The 17,923-nt window shown below is 40.2% G+C and overlaps 1 protein-coding gene across 5 annotated transcripts in view; it reads left to right on the top strand.

Moving 5' to 3' along the window:
- Positions 1-10,565, top strand: part of SERPINB7 (serpin family B member 7) — a 66,195-nt gene extending 55,630 nt beyond the window's left edge. For all 5 annotated transcript variants that reach the window (XM_053205819.1, XM_053205820.1, XM_053205821.1 and 2 more), the window contains 4 exons: positions 1,420-1,537; positions 5,129-5,271; positions 6,594-6,740; positions 9,382-10,565. In XM_053205819.1, the coding sequence (XP_053061794.1) occupies positions 1,420-1,537; positions 5,129-5,271; positions 6,594-6,740; positions 9,382-9,780 (807 nt within the window). In that variant the 3' untranslated portion in view covers positions 9,781-10,565. The remainder of the gene's footprint in view (positions 1-1,419; positions 1,538-5,128; positions 5,272-6,593; positions 6,741-9,381) is intronic.
- Positions 10,566-17,923: the final 7,358 nt, after the last annotated feature.

The raw sequence follows: 17,923 nt of genomic DNA on the forward strand, positions 1-17,923 counted from the left end.
TTCTCTTCCTTTTCTGTACATCTCACTCCGTCAATCTAAGCTTGAAAAATCAAGCTTCTCCAATCAAGCTTCTGTATAGGCAGAATCCATTTTCCACCCTCTCTCACTGCTCTCTCTATTGCAATACACCTTCTACCTTCTACTTCTCCTGAAGCTTCTCTTACCAAGGTGACTAATGGCTTCCAATGGACGCCGGGCTGTGGGCTCTTGGCAAAGTTTTGATCTTATCTGCCTCCTTAGTGTTCCACACTACTGTAGCAACCCCGAAAACTTTCCCCTTTCATGGTTTCTGTGGCATTGATTTCTCCTGTTTTTCTGTCTTCTCCTTTATCTCCATTTCCTTTGTTTATCTTTATTCCTCTACTCATCTCTGAAATAGGAGTGTTCTTTAGAGTTTTGCCCTCAGGCAACTTCCAATTTGAGTCTACTCGCTGCCTCAATTCAGGACCTTTCTATATCCCTCGGGATAAACTCTAAGGACATTTTAACAAGTTCCTCTATCTCCAATCCATTGTTTTTCCTAGGCTGATTTCAGAGTCACCTTTACAAAATGCACATTTAATTACATTACTCTCCTCTTTACATCCTTTCAATAACTCTCCCTAAAATAAAACGAAAGCTCCTTATCCAAGGAGACAAGACATGCTCTTCCTCTGTCCTGGCTTGTGCCTCCACCTGCCCCATTCACCATAGGCTTCAGGCATCACAAACTCCTGCTGGGCTCCTGAGTGCAAAGATCCTCTTACTCCCCTGAGGGTACTGCTGCCTGGAGGGCTCGCCTTTTCTGCTCTTCCTCCTCAACTTCATGTCTGTCTTTCTTTCTTTCTTTCTTTTTTTCTTTCTTTCTTTCTTTCAGTTTTATTTATTTAAATAAGCTCTATACCCAATGTGGGGCTCAAGAGTCACATGCTCCTCTGACTAAGCCAGCCAGGCGCCCCGACTTCATTTCTTTCAAGTACAGGCAAGTCTAGGGGCTTGGGCTGTATCTTAAGTGCAGGAAGTAGCCCGGAAGCCTTCCTGCTGCTTTCAGTATGAAGGGGGTGATGCAAGCAAGGGAGGCAAGCTAGGAGGCTGTTGAAGTGTTTGCGATGAGAAAGCAGTGGTAAAGCCAAGGAAATGGGCTTTAGTTGTAGTCGCTGTTAGCCTCCCCTAATCCATTTCAGATAAACTTACGTTCAAATAGCGTGCTTGCTGTGCAAATTCAGTTGCAGGCTTTCCAGCTCCCCTTCCAGCCATATTTTCATATTTCTAGCCATATTTCCCCATCTTTGAGTGAGGAATGAGTCCTCGAGTAAGATGGTGGAAATAAAGAGACAAGTTCAAAAACAGATTTGTTATATGCTTTGTTAATGGTGTAAATACAAGAACTGTGTATTGCTTATAGACTTACTTATTACTGTAATTATTTATGTTTTTTAGAACTATATTGAGTGTGCTGAAAAATTATACAATGCCAAAGTGGAACGAGTTGACTTTACAAATGATGTAGAAGATACCAGATATAAAATTAATAAATGGATTGAAAATGAGACACATGGTGAGTGCAACCCTATTTTTCTAAAAGATTTGTTAGTGATATGTGAATCCTGAGAATGGTCAACTTTAGAGCTGGAAGTCTTTTGTAAGATGTGAAAGGAAACAGTTCCTCCTAATCCAATGTAATGATTGCTGTTATTGAAAATTGCTCGTGCACTGTTGGTGGGAAGCAAATTGGTGCAGCCACTGTGGAAAACAGCATGGAGGTTCTTCAAAACGTTAAAAACAGAATTATCAATATGACCCAGTAATTCCACTCCTGGGTATTTACCCAAAGAAAACAAAAACACTAATTTGAAAAGATATATGCACGCCTGTGGTTACTGCAGCATTATTAACAGTAGCCAAGTTATGGAAGCAGCCCATGTGCCCATCAGGAGATTAATAAAGAATATGTGGTATATGTATCTATATCTAGATAGAGAGATAAATAGATAGATCGATAGATAGATAGATAAGAGTATTACTAAGCTATAAAAAAGAATGAGATCTTACCATTTGCACCAATGTGGGTGGACCTAGCGGGTATTATGCTAACTGAAATAAGTGAGACAGAGAAAGACAAATATTATGATTTCACTCATATGTTGAATTTAAAAAACAAAACAAATAAAGAAAAAAGATACAAACAAACGACCAGACTTTTAAATACAGAGAACAAACTAATGGTTGCCAGAGGGGAGGCAGGTGTGAGTATGAAATAGGTGAAGGGAGTTAAGATACACTTATCTTGATGAGCACTGAGTAATGCGTAGACTTGTTGAATCATTATATTGTATACCTGAAAGGAATAAAACACTGTATGTTAGTTATACTTCAATTAAAAAAAAAATAGAATGGTGGTTACCAAGGGCTGGGGGTTGGTGCTTAAAGGGGAGTTGTTCGGTGCATTTAGAGTTTCAGTTTTGTGAGATATGTGATATGCAACAAAATGTTTACCATTAATGCCACTGACACGTTAGATGATAAATTTTATGTTTTTTCACTCACATTAAAAAATGGGGAGCAAAAATTCCTCACAATCCTAGCACCTCAACAAATCACTGGCTTCATTTTTCCATGTTCTATTCTAGTCCTTGGCCTTATGCATAAGGAATAAGTTGACCTAGTTATGTTCATAGTTTATGTTCACATCTGTGTCTAGATTTTCTTCTTCACATTCTATCTCTGACATTTTTACAGGCAACTTTGCAATTTTTCATAACCATTTAATTGCATAGACCAAGTATGAAATAAAGAATGTAAACATAACCCTTAATAATTTTTCTACTTCTTACATGGTGGAATGATAATATTTGAGACATACTGGTTAAATAAAATATATTATTAAATAAAAAAGAAAGAAAATTGCTTTAGTATTTGTCCACAATGTGGTTTTGAGTAATTTTAATAATGGGAATGCTTTATACTTTTCAGAAATCTTATCTATTATTACATTATCTCGTTGGATTGAGAAAGAATCCTGTGAGACAAATACTGATTTTATTATGACCATTTCATAAATTAGTGACAAGCTGAATGAATATACTCAGTTATCCTCATTATCTTACACCTGGCTAGTGAACAAAGACTAAAAGTGGTTTATAGGATATTATTTTCAATGACCACAGCATTATATTTCATTCTAATGATTAATCCAATATCTTTCTGTTTTCTTCTTGGGTTGAAGAATCGCATTAAAATTATGACATCCTACCGTGAAATGTATTTTTATATGATTGCTTCTCCTACAAGATGCGTAGTTTATCTTTCATTTTTAAATTCTCTTCATTTATCAAAATAATATATGTGTCAAAGGTAGTATCTTCCCGAAAAAGTACATTGCTTAATTGGTTGGTAAGTGTCTTGCACAGCTAAAAACTGAATTCCCGCAAATGTTCTGGTTTAGTTCAAAACAAATAAGGAAATGTATTCACTGCTATTTTGCTAATCAGTTGATTCCAAACCGAGTCATTTCTTTACCAAAGGCTGACCTTGGTTTATACTCTGAAAAACACACATGTATTTGCTGAGTCTGGTTCTGTTTCAAAAATATGAGACATGACTTGCATTCTTCAATGCAAACATACTATAATTAGCCCTGGGAATAAGAGTGCGGTGTCTCAATTTGCTTTTTGTTCATTGGTCATTACCTCAGTAGAGGGTTACTTTGACCATTAGCCATCACATGTTTCAAATATACTACTCTCAAACCAAGAAAAAATATGCAATTGCTTTTTCTTTCTTTTAAGTTTATTTCTTTATTTTTGAGAGAGAGAGAGGGAGACAGAGGATCTGAAGTGTCTCTGTGCTGGCAGCAGAGAGCCTGATGCGAGCTCAAACTCATGAACCATAAGACCATGACCTGAGGTGAAGTCAGAAGCTTAACTGACTGGGCCACCCAGGCGCCCCTGCAATTGCTTTTTCTAATAATTGAGTGGGACTCTATTTAGTGTTTAGTGTTTAGTGTTTAAGGGTATCAGATTGCTAATACGTTTTTCCATCTGGACCAATGATTAATTTCTCTTCCTTTTTTATTCAAAGCTATCTGAAAATTATTCTCATTTTGGTAAGCATTGGTTCTTAATGCTGAATACTTCAGAATGCTGCCAACATTTCACCAAACTCACCCAAGTCTTGTTGCCCCTTGCCCATCCTCCACACACTACCAGAGCACCCCTTTTGGAAGGTAAATCTGACCCATCATGACCTTGTCCTTTCTTATCTTCCAATGGATCCTTAGCAATCATTTTCCATTGCCTTCAGGATAATCCAAAATTACTGCCAGACATTCAAGGCTCTTCATTAGTTGGCCCCTCCCTCTAATCTTTCCAACCCTCCTTTCCCTAATGCATCAGAATGTGCTAGGCTTTCCCCAAACACACTGTGCTTTTCCAGACTTTCATGTCTTCGAATAAAGAGCTTCTGCTATACGCAATTTCTCTCCACCTTGCGCCTCACCCTCAGCTCAAGCAGAGGGCTGAGCCAGAGAGGGCAGCCCTTGTCTGTGCTCCCACAGCACACTGAGCACATGACTATGGTACCAGTGTGGGCAGCTCCCTGAACTGGACTGTGAGTCCAATGTTGGCAAAGACTATGTCTTTCATAGTTGTGATTCAAGCATCAAGAATAGGGTTGACGTCGAGCAAAAATCTTGTTACGTGGAATGAAGGAAGTAATTAGCCCTCTCAACCGAATGGAGTTCAGTTATATCTGGAATGCTGTGGCCTCGTCCAGGTGGTAAAGGTAGTTTGGGCTTACCAGCAAGGAGGGGCTTCGGGAATCCTCTTTCTGGGTTGGAATCCTGTTGCCGTAACTTTCTTGTTGTGTGGTGAAAAAATTACTTACTCTCTCTGTGCTCCAGCATCCTCAGCAGGAAATGGAAACAATCATAGTGCCTACCCCACAGAGACTTTTGTGAGGATTAAACCAAATCTTGCACACAAAGTATTTAGAGAGTACTGGACAGAGTGATTGATTGCTCATAGGCTATGACAAATATCATTGTTATTATTCTCATTATGTCATAAGGAAGAATATCATGTTCATCTTGTCTTTTTAGACAAATTACATTAAAACTTAACATTTTTTTCCTCCACTTATTTTTCAAAAGGCAAAATCAAGAACATCTTTCAAGAAGGTAGCATAAGTTCTTCCGCTGTCATGGTGCTGGTGAACGCCGTGTACTTCAAGGGCAAGTGGGAGTCGGCCTTCTCCAAGAACGAAACCCTAAATTGCCGTTTCAGATCTCCCAAGGTATGGAAATCTATTCAATTAAGATTCTTTTGCCAAGAGTATTCCTACACTTGATGTTAGCCAAAAGGCCGAGAAGCGATTGCCAATAGTATTCCTTTGCAGAAATTACGATATTTGCATAGACAAAGGATGGACTCATCATTTCTTTGCTCCTTTCTTCCACTGCTCACCAATGCTTTGTGGTGGATTGCTTATAAAACACACTTTCTATTCTCCTGATAATGCAGGTTATGGATCACAATTGGAGGTATCCCAGAAATTGATTATTTCTTAAGATACATTCAAAATTGAGGAAGGTAATAAAGTATGAATTCATTTTTAAGGTATTCTAGTTGGATGCCTGTAAGAAGAAAATGGGACAAAAGTGTGTCCCGTATTTTTCTTCTGATTCTAACTGTGGGTGGGGTGTACGGTTCTAGTCATTTAATACCGATGATTTTTCCCGAGTCAAAGTGAGGGTGCATTTGTTTCCTTTTACAGAGGAAGAAGTTATGTTTAGTAACGTTATGCATTTCCAAGTGTCAGTCCTAATCAACTTTTGTAAAATATATATTCTTGTGTTTTTTGTTTGTTTTTTGTTTTTACCAATTTGTACACAATAATCTTAGAGTATAGTAGAAGCATCAAGGCTTTGGAGTCGGAAGTACTGTGTTGGGGTCCCTGCCTCGTGTCACAGAATCTGCGTTGTCCTAGGCAAGTCAGCTTAACCACCATAGACCTTCCTACCCTCACAAATAAGGCGATTCCGCTAACTGACCTGTAAAGTTTCTTTCAATCATTCAGCCTTTTATGTTCATGCAGAGAAGGCTAAACTTGATAAATATTGCTATGAATACTGAAGATGTTTTCTTTCATTGGAGGTAAAATACAGACCAGTACTATCAAAATCACACAATTTTAGATGAGGTCTTATTAAAAAATCTATAGCATTCATTTTAAATTATAATTCTATTTAATAATTATTCATTACTTATTATATAGACATTTTCAGGTAAAACACTAGGTGCAAGGCCATGTACCAAGTTCTAGGTATATCAAGTCACATCATCTCTACAATGGTCCTATGCAGTAGGGACTATTTTTACCCGCATTATATGGATGAGGAAATGGAAGCACAGAGAGGTGCTAGCCCAAAGCTATACATCTGGGAGTTTTAAACCCAGGCAGTTAATCCCAAAGCTGGGAACCAATGCAATGCAATCACTATTGGCAACAGGTCAGGAAGAATCTACTGAATCGACTGGACAAAGACTAAAGACTATTCTTATTTTATTGTGAAATAAGGTGGGCTTATAAAATGTTTTTTGTGACTTGACTTTCAGTGTCCTGGGAAAGCAATCACCATGATGCACCAAGAACGGAAGTTCAATTTGTCTGTCATTAGGGACCCGCCCATGCAGGTTGTTGAGCTCAAGTATCATGGCGGCATAAGCATGTACATAATGCTGCCCGAGAATGACCTGTCCCAAGTAAGTTACTACTGCCACTTTCACTACTGGGGACTTAGGAGATTTTTAAGATATTATTGATTGTGTTTTTATGCATCCACTTGATGATTTCAGGCTGTAAGAATCAGAGGTTTGCCTGCTGATTCCTTTATTTGACAAATATTTAAGGAGTACCTACTCTGTGCCTGACACCATTATAGATAGATGCTGAGATTGACTTACTTCAGTTTAGCCTAAATTTTAGTTGAATAGCTATGAAATTGGCACCCTCTCAAACCTCAGCGTTGGAGGGAAAAGGGTATGAGTTTAGGTCTTTGCACTTGACCATCAAAACAGTCTTGCATGTGTTAATTAGAACTTTGATAGACTGACCATTTTAGGCAGGAATGATACAGTGGGGTTTGGGGCCTTTGAGCATCAAAATGTACGGTCTCACCGAGTTTCTGTGTCTCTGCGAAAAGCGTAGGTTAGGGACTGCCCTGTGACTGATGTAGCCAGGGCAACAGACCAGCACAGTGCAAGGGACAAAAAGAGGCATCCCAGGGGCCCCACAAGGCCACATGGCATCACCATGTCTCAGATCCTGATTTTCTTCCTGTCCTTCTTTCTCGTTTCCTCCCTGTGAATTTGGCCTCCTAAGCCTGTGACCTGAAATCCCAGAAGCCTGGATCTTTGGTTGCTCTCTGTACTTCCAATCAGAAGGAATAATAGACGCCATTCAGTGAGCACCTACTGTGTGCCGGGCGTGTGCTCTGAGCCTCATTCATGTTGTCTTATTTGGCCCACACAGCAACCATGTGGGATAGGGAAAGGAGGCTCATGGGATTTGGTCAATTTGTCTGGTAAATACCTATGTACAAATGTGTGTGTGTGTATGCACATATATCAACTACCCTAAAAAGTTACATCTAAAGTTTAAAATATTTTTGTGTTTTGATTCGTAAAATAATGAATGTTGCTTGTAAAACAACTGGGAAGTAAAAAGAATATGAAGAAATGCTCCTCCTACCCAGAGGCATTATTTTCCATTCCATCTTTTTCCTATGATTTAGAAACTTTGGACTTTAAAACTTGGGACATGTAATTTCTACAGGGACAAAACCACCCAATCATTTTAATGATTTTCATTTAGCTTCATTTTAATTACCTTTTTGGACATGGACAGCAAGAAGAATGGCATAAAGTTGCTATTATTAAATCTAAAGTTGACAATATAAAATATTGGTATTCCTATGAAATCAATAATTCACTCGATAATCTTTATCAACATTTTAGCACACATCAATTATTTTAACTTCAAATAATCTACAGTAATAGAGAAAGTAGCCCATATAAAACAAACAGTAGGTAACTCGAAAGATAGATTTGTTCTTACACTTATTGTCTGAGTTTTTCTTTTCTGTCATGGATTTTCCTAATGATGTTTCAATCAGATTAATATAAATCCACTATATACCTACATTATCCTACATAATGGAATAATGAGGAAGTTGGCTTTACAGTGAGCCATCAAATGAGGAAAAAATTCTAAGTCTGATTATATAAGTTTAGGTTCTTGATAAGGATAGCTGTGAAAGGCTGTTTAGGATTCTAGTGAGCCTGAATTTGAGAACAAATGTCTATATATAAGATTTGTAATCAGTGTGCATGTGGCTAGTCTCTGATCAGTTCTCAGTATTCAGGAGTTGGTGAATTCCACTCATGAATTATCTGGGGCAACAGTGGTGCTGGAGAGAGAGCCGTGGGCTCCTAGCTGTGTAGCCGAAGTGCCCACCTATGCAGTTCAGCACATTTCCTTACAATGTCTTGAACTTCAGTTGTCAAGTTGGGTAGGAGAGTGGGTTTGGATCCAAGCCGCCCAGATGGTGTAGGTGATGGTGCTGGAAGGTAGTGATCACCTAAACCCTTGAAGCTAGAGCTCTGGGCTCCTTGCCTTGGGCCACCTGGGGTCCATTGGTTCTTCCCGCAAGCTGTGCAAACATTACCATTTTCTATGTCTTTAGTGATGGGAAATAGTCGAGAAATGCTGACTTAAATGACCACTGACTTCCTTTCTCCCTCTGATGATCTCTGATACCCTAATTCCTTCACTTGCCCGTTGTTCCACTTTGGCTATATTTGTGGCTATATTTGTTTGTATGGGGGCAGAGAACAGAAATGCCTGGAAATACAAGTCACACCTTGTCACAGCAGAGCAAATTAAACAAGTGATTTAATAGAGTGCTTGAACTGTTGGTGTTAATAGTTTCCCATTTTCAGACTCTCCAAAATCCATTCACATACTTACATGCAAATATCTAGGAGAGGATAATTATGGAAAACTGTCTTTGTAGTTGATGATGTTTTATCTCTCTCTTAAGCATATGGTTCTTTTTTTTTGAGAGAGAGAGTGAGTGTGTGGGAGAGCAGGGGAGGGGCAGAGAGAGGGGGAGAGCACTAGCAGGCGAGAGGGGCAGAGGGAGAGAGAGAGAGAGAGAGAAAGAGAGAGAGAATGAATATCAAGCAGGCTCCATGCTCAGTGCAGAGCCTGATGTCGGGCTCGATCCCACAACCCTGGGATCATGACCTGAGTCAAAATCAAGATTCCCATGCTCAGCCAGCTGGACCACCCAGATGTGCCTTAAGCATATGATTCTAAATTGCCTTTTCAACATTCCTACAGATTGAAAACAAGCTGACCTTTCGGAATCTAATGCAGTGGACCGATCCAAGAAAAATGAGCTCTCAGTATGTCGAGGTGTTTCTCCCTCGGTTCAAGATAGAGAAGAATTATGAAATCAAGCATCATTTAAGAGCCCTGGGGCTGAAGGACATCTTTGATGAATCCAGAGCTGATCTCTCTGGTGTAGCTGCTGGAGGTCGTCTGTATGTGTCCAAAATGATGCACAAGTCATACATAGAGGTTGCTGAGGAGGGCACGGAGGCGGCCGCCGCCACAGGGAATAACATAGTAGAAAAGCAGCTCCCTGAGTCCAGGGTGTTCAGAGCTGATCACCCGTTCCTCTTTGTCATCAGGAAGGATGACATCATCTTGTTTAGCGGCAAAGTCTCTTGCCCTTGAAAATCCTGTTGGTTTCTATTACAGTAGTTCCCTGCAACATCCAGGAACCACCACAAGGGAATCGATTTGAATGTGACGGAAGCACGTGGTGTTTCCCTTGCATTTGCTTCCTTCTAATGTTGGTCGGGCAGATGATTTGGGTGTCTTGACCCTTCGCAGACACCTGGTTGCTTGTCCTGATCCCGCTTTAGCCTTTCTACTACCGTGTGCCTCGCCCATTTCTAAGTTCACTCTCTTTTTACCCCCGCTCACTCCCGCCATTCTCCCCTGGAGCCCCTTGCCCCCAGAGCTGGGCCCCGTCTGGGAACTGTGGAGTTGCTCTGCTGGCAGTGACGATGCAGAAGCGGCCCTCGGATCTTGTCTGAAACTCTGTACTGGATACGGATATCCCAGCTACTCCGGTTTCATGGTTAACGAGCTCGGAAGGAAGCCCGGCTACTGAACCTGGGTGTGAGGGATAACCTTTCCTTGCTGACCTAAGAAGACAGTAGAGCTTACTTTCACACATCTGATTTGAAATCAGTGTCTAATTTAGATGCTAAAAACTATAGATTGGGGATTAGGGGACAACGAAAATATTTCGTCAATAACTTCAAGTTGATGTCTTTTGGTCTTTCCTTGATACAGACTTTTTTTTCCCTTGATAGAGACTTCATATGTACATAGTTTTTCAAATATTAAATACCTTTTCACTACTGCCATTTGTTATTTACAGTAGATATCTCATGTGCTGTGTAGTTTACAAGTTTTTCCTCTTATTTATCAGAATAAATAAATACAACAGAGCTGGACAGTGTGATTGTTCTCCTCTAACCAATGGTGAGACTACCAGCACTTTCTTTATCTGGTAGGCCAAGCAAACAAGCAACAAGCGGAAAGAATGCTTTTTAAGTATAAATCTGATTTGGTTCAATGTTGCTAATTTATTACACATGAAAGTTACTTTTACAGACACATAGGCTGATGAGGTAATTTTAAATACTAAGATTGAAGTTCATTAGGAAAAGGATTTGCATATGTGAATATTTATAATAAGACATAAGTAACTTTACAAAACAGATCAAAAATAAGTTGAGAATGAGTAGACCAAGCCGAACTCATTTAGAATTTTATAAACAGGAACAGCCTATTGACTTATGTTTTTATCACAGAAGACTTTCACCTGAATAGAAACTAAATAAATCTGGATAGTCTATAGCATGGCATTGTGGTGCATAAAACTAGCCCTGGCAGCTATTTGATTTTCAACCATTATTTTGGAGTCCGTGAATACAGCACGAATGAGTTAATGTGACATGATTTGACAGATGTAGAAAAACCTCTGACCGAATAATCACTAACCTGCCACACCTGAAATAACTATTGTGTCCTTAAGAGATATTTATGGTGGGGGGTGGGGGGAGTGAAATGAACTGGTATGCATCTGTATCTTTTTTTTTCAGGAACTAATTTTTCTGATTAACCCCATTCCCACCTATTGCCATTCAAAAATGACATACTTCTAGATTCTGCTCTTAGATGATAAACATACAGGATGAGGGTACAGGAGCATGAGTGGTGACGGTAGCCATAATGTTCAGAAGCATGGACGCTCCTCTCTGCTGATAGCATTTTCTGTGGGACTCGCAGCTACTGAGGTTTGAAGCAAGCATCAGGAAGACTTTGGTCAGGTCTGTAAGGAGATAGTTTGGAAAAACTCATAGAAGCTTGCCCTACAATTTCGGTTGGTTGGTCCTGCCCATATGGCCACCTCACAGTTAAGGACCCTAGCTCACGCAGAGAAGGTCTACCTTGTCTAGTCATGATCTAGGCTTAGTTTGGTGTTACTTTCACAAGTCTGTGACTGTTGTCAGTACACCCCTGGCTCAGTGACAGCAAAGGTAACAGCTGTTGAATTTCATGTTAGCATTGAACTTCATGCTTCTTGAGGCAGGAGCCATGCCTGATTTGTTTCTATAACCAACACCTCTAGAACAATGCTTAATACATAACAGTCACTCATTGTGTCTTTAAAATAAGTGTAGTTGTGAGTCCCAAGGGTGTGATTTGAGACGGAAATGAGACCTCAGGGACCACTTTGGTATAAGATCAAGTCATTGATCTTGTAATTGATTTCTTTTTATACAAAGACTACTTTTTATCTTTTAGGGTCATATTTTTTTTCAATCTGCTTATTTATCCATAAGTATTTCCAAATCTCTTCTTCACTTACTAAAATTCTCTCTCTGTATGATCCCATCTAAACACGTGGCTTCTGTAATAGCTGATGACACCTATCTCTATGTGTAACTTCACCCAAATTCACTACTGCCTCCAGAAACGTCCACCTGAATTTCCTAGAGTAAAACTAAACATGTCTCAGCTAAAACACATCACCATCCTCCACATGATCTTCTTGGGGACCCACCTTTAGTTAAGGACAAATGTTTTCTAAAACTCCAAGCTCAAAACATCAAGATTATCTTCGTGTATTCCTTCTTTTTCACACTGGAACTGTTCGCTGGTCTTACTACTAAAACGTCTCTTGAATTTATCTCTTTTTCTTTCTTCCCATGAGCACTGCTTGAGTTTAGGCAAATTCAAACTACTTCTGTAGTTTGTTGCTTATCTTTTCTTCCTGCTTCTTGTGACTTGTATTTCCCTTTCACTCTTAAGCCCAAAGTTGTGAAGATTACTGTTTCCTTCTTAAGAACAAAATTTTAATGTTTATTTATTTTTGAGAGAGAGAGAGAGAGAGAGAGAGAGAGAGAGAGAGAGAGAATGAACGGGGGAGGGGCAGAGAGACAGGGAGTCACAGAATCCAAAGCAGGCTCCAGACTCTGACCTGTCAGCACAGAGCCCAATGCGGGGCTCAAACCCATGAACCTCAAGATCATGACCTGAGCCAAAGTTGGACCCTTAACTGACTGAGCCACCCAGGTGCCCCAGAGATTTCTGTTTTCATCTGTAGATGCCAGTTATCTTCCTGAAACACAGATGGGAAGACTGTCTTATAAAAGACTTGATTCCTCTTCACCACCTAAAGACAGAGTCTAAACTCCTGCATGGCACTGCAGGCCTTCCCCAATTTTCCTTATCCTCCTCTTTACCTCGTTTAGCCACTTAGCCACTCTCCGACAAGACTCTGAACTCAACACACTTTGGACTAATTGAAAACCAAATCCAATATTTCATGTTGTTCAACCTGTCCGTTCTGAGTGACATACTCTCCCCATCTTCGCTTAATATCCATCCAGTTGTTCAAACATCTGACCACGTTCATATTCCCTGGGAAGATCTCTATTCGAGTAGACTCACAAAACACATCGTGCCTCCTTTTATGAGAGCTACGCTCACATTTCTTGCTATGTTCTGTTAGTGGGTATGTGTGCGCGCACGTGGCTAGGTTATAAGCTCTTTAAAGGCAGGGTATGGCATATGGTTGGTATGGTGAGTGTCCCTTCCTCATCTCAAATCAATAGGTCCTCTAAAGGACCCAAGAAAAGACAAAACTCAGAGAGTGTGGTATAGATGGAGGCTCTGGACAGATAGTGGGAACCCTTGCCAGCACCTTGTCAGTGCCTCCTTGAGGGCGTGCCGTGCAAGTCAGGTGCCAAAGCCAATCTAAAGGCAAGCTCTCAAAGGTGGGTGAGAGCACTGTTGGATCTTCTATGTTTGCAGGAACGGGAAGAAGCTGTTTTCCACCCATTCTTCAATGAAGAGGAAGAGCAACATTGTCGTCGTCCTTACCCACCGTCACTGCTTCATCATTTCCAAAATGTTTTCGTGGACCCCATCTCGATTCTGCTTACAGTCCTGTAAGGTGGAACCTATTATGATTCTTAATGTTATTTATTTTTATTTCATCAGGAAAATTGGAGTCAGAGAAGCTGGGCAATTGCCTGACATCACGTGTGCTCTTTCCATCGTAACACACTGCCTCGGACGTCCTTCCGAATCTCACTTGCACCTTGGTTCTGCTCAGGATCCTCCCATCTCGTGCTCCAACACCTCACATGGCTCACTCCTTCTTTGGCATGCCTACCGACTGACACCACGTGTCTCGGATGACCTCAGGCTTTCCTAAAACACCGCACCTCTTATAAATTTGGGCAAATCCAAAATTACATGACTCTGTGTTCTTACATTTGGGCCATTTACACTTCTATGATTTAGGTGATTAACTTGACTCTGTATCATTTGTCTTACTAATACACTTTTTGAGAGTCTATATAGGAATTATAATGATATTACAAACTTCCAATCGTAAACCCTCCTAAGTATAAACTCTCTGAGACAAGAGACAATTATCTTCTGCTTGCTTTGTAATTTCTCTTCTGCACGTTCTACACCCCTTCACTGACTGACAGGTTCTAGTCATCAACAGAGAAAGGCAGCATATGTGTCTGTAATCTGGTTATCATTTGACAACATTTTATTTCTGTCCTGACCGACAAACCTAGAATTTGTAAAGAGCCATGACTAGAACAGCCTTCATAAGCTTAATCTTCCCTATAGATGCCAGCAGCACCTTGAAGAAGAGAAAGCCACAGTGAGTTTACTTCCAAGTGGTAAATGTCGGCTGTTAGAACTTAATTGTGTTATGAGACATTTCTCTGATATTCTTCATACTTCTTGTTTCTTGCCTGTGGCACGGTGAACCAAAAACAAGAATGCCATTGTACTTGAAACTTGAAAGTCATTTAGTGAAACTAAGGTGACTAATCTTTTCTAAATATTAAGTTTTATGATTGGCTTGTAATTTGAACGACGAAAAATAATGTGCTTGGGTATACTCAGTGCGTTGGGAGGGAGAGAAAAGGGAGCAGAATGGAAAGAGAGTGTGGAGGGAAGAGAAGACAGACAAATACTTTCTAGATATTTTTAAAACATTTCATTTTTAAATGTAAAACTTCTCTCCAAGTGTGTCTCTTCAGAAAGGACTTGTTGACGCTGCTATGAGTTTGAGTCTTAGGCCGGACAGAACTATCACAATTTTTGCAAACCGTAGCAGTGTGATGAGTTCTCTGAATGAGGCAGAGATGCTGTGGAAGCGTGCGGCAGGGGCTTCTCAACCAGCCTTTGAAGAACAGGAGGGCTTCCTGGAGGAAGGAACCTTGTAGCTCAAACCAGAAGGAGGAGTAGGTAAAGGGACAAGGAGGAGAGGGGAGGAGGGGTCCAGTAGAGGTGCCAGCATGTTCAAAGCCCACCAGCGAAAGACCCTGGGCTCTTCTGATCGCTGCAGGGGTGACGGCGGAATGTGAGGGCAGAGGGCTGTGAAAAGTAGACTGGTAGGAGCTGGAGCAGGGCCCCGGGCACTACTATGTGGGGTTTGCGTTATTCTAAGTTTGGTGCAAAGGCAGCAAAGGCTTCAAGGAGGAGAGCGACAGCTTTCAAGTCTGCATTTTGAATGATTGTGTTTGCTGTGTGGACGCTGATATGGTGCTACAAGACTGTTAGCAGAGAGAAGTGGGAAGTGGTCCAGCTGGGAGGCAATGATGGTCTGGACCAGAATGCAGGTCTTAAGGGTAGTCAGGTGACAGGTGTCGTACATAGCCTTTGGTTGAATGAATGTGGGGTCAGGACTTCGTGACTGAGCGAATTTGGGGGCAAAAGATAAGGACTTCTCAAGATTCAATTTAGCACTCTTTAAATGACGGTGACATCAGGCAGCCAGAGCACAGAGGGTGGACACCAGAGATGGGGAAGGCTGAAGCACAGGGGCACCAGTGTGAGGCCACTAGGAGCTTTGATTGTCATGCTCCTTTATTTTTTAAGTAAATGCTCCCTTTAAGAATCAGATTAAAATATCAAAACAAGCACATATATAAGAATTTACATGTACAAATTTAAGTTCAAAGACTGCTTGACTCTCATCTGCTGGATTAAAAATCATTGTTATGTATACCTCAAGGGTGCCTGGGTGGCTTATGTGGTTAAGCGTCCAACTTCGGCTCAGGTCACAATCTCATGGTTCATGGGTTTGTACCCTGCATTGGGCTCTGTGCTGACAGCTCAGAGCCTGGAGCCTGCTTCAGATTCTGTGTCTCCCTCTCTCTCTTCCCCTCCCTTGCTTATGCTCTATGTCTCTCAAAAATGAATAAATGTTAAAAAAAATTTTAAGGAGAATCACTGTTACATATATACATCAGTTAATGAATTCTGGGTGGAAGCCATCCATTGTAACACAGAGAAAATTAAATACAAGAGCCATGGTCCACTAAATGGGTACAGTTTCTATGAAATTAGGGTTCCAGGGGTGACTATATACAATGATCTGTCCATTTAACCATCTAGGACAATAGGCAGGAACACACAGCCTCACTCCTATTTGTTAATCAGACTCTTTATAGAGAAGAGGCTTTATATGCAAGAGAAACCAGTACATGCCCTTTTGTTAGTAGTGTTTATAGCTGACAACAGCACAGGAAGTCATTGAACATGCCCAGTCAACTCTTTGCAAAGAGCCCCATGGTTCTGTGACTACCCAACCAGTGAATAATTTACTTTTTCTTTTAAAGTATCTGTTCAGCAGATACTTTATCTGAACATCATCTATAGATGATGAAAGTCTTGTGAAGTTGATAGACTTCTTTATTCACTGGGACCCCTTCTCCTCCTTGAATCCAAATCCTTCTACATGAGAGAAGTCAAGTTCTCTGTATTGGCAGACAAAATATTTCAAGATGTATTTCTGTGAGAGACTGAAGAAGATTTTAAGAGTCATTTGGAAGCTCATTTCTCTCCAGAGCATGAATATTGACCCTTTTCTCTTTCTCAAGAGTCCCTATGCCCTTCTCCACTCCTCAACAAGGGACACCACGTCTCCTGCATCCCTTTTAAATGAGTCTTTACCCTGAAGGGAGGATTGCAGCCTGGAGTGCTTCGGGGAGGTGAGTGGACTCTTGAGAATATAGTCTGAGCATCCAGGATGCCTCATCTGTCATAAGTCATTAAGTTGCTTCATTTCTTCCCTTTACCTTCTGAGAATCTGAGAACCCAAGGGAACAAAGGGGTGTTTCCTACTGGCTTGTGTGCCATTTTCTTTTCCCACTCATTAGGGTGAAGCCAAACACTGACACTAATCTAATATGGTGGGTGTTTGACAATTCAGTTTTGTGAACACACTAATCCAAGTTTTTATTCCTGGATGTGCCATAATTTTATAAAATTTTCTATCAGTTCACTATAAAGTTGTATAAAGGGAACTATTAGATTTGTTTCCTGTTACAACTCTAATTTGTGTCTATTTTTATGTTACCTGCACAAATCAGGGGTCATGTGATGGAACTACAAAGGACCTAAATCCTGCTCTCCATCCCCCCACTTTTTTTCTTTTTCTTTTCCTTTTTTTTTTCTTTTACTTTTTCTTTTTCATTGCCTTGAACTTGAATCTTTTTCTTCCATGAGTTATATTCTTCTTCCTCTGGACATATTTGTAGTTTGGATATCATTTTTAAAAAGCAGAAGCTTTTCTATGTATGTATATATGTGTGTGATTTGATAAAAGGAATTGGTACAAATGGCTGGATCTGATTCTAATTGCACCTAATTAGTGTGAGATAATAATTTATTGCGGTGATTCTTTATGAAAAAGGCAAAAATGTATGCCTTATTTTTAGCAAAGAATGCATTTATACTATAGTGGTTTAATTTGTAGGGGTAAAATCAAAGCCAAAAGGTGTTAGGGAATTTAGATGAAATGAATGAACTCAACCGGGAAGCCTAGTACTAATATATAGGTAAAATCTGCAGTTGAACGCAAACACCCAGAATTAGCATCTTTTATTTAAGTTACTTCCCTCTACTAAACAATTTGAAAACACTAATTCATTCTAGTCTAAGCACTGTATTAAATGCATTCTTAGTTATATTAAACTTATCTAGGGCTTTATTTCCTCTTGTGTAAGATGAGACAGTTGGGCTAGATCAGCATTTTCCAACTGTGGGATGGGACCAATTAGTGGGTTGCAAAAACAATTTAGTGAATTGCTACCAGTGTTTAAAACATCAAAAAGGAGAGGATAGAAAAGAAAATATCAGAATGAGTCATTAGTCCTAAGGGGAAGTATTTTTTGCGCAATTCTTGTTTCCATTTTGAATACCTATTCTGGATCACAGTGTAAGGAGTATTTCTTCATTGGGGTTTAAAAGTCTCTGAAGA

The sequence above is a fragment of the Acinonyx jubatus genome, chromosome D3 (genome assembly GCF_027475565.1).
Source record: "Acinonyx jubatus isolate Ajub_Pintada_27869175 chromosome D3, VMU_Ajub_asm_v1.0, whole genome shotgun sequence".
NCBI classification, from domain to species: Eukaryota; Metazoa; Chordata; class Mammalia; order Carnivora; family Felidae; genus Acinonyx; species Acinonyx jubatus.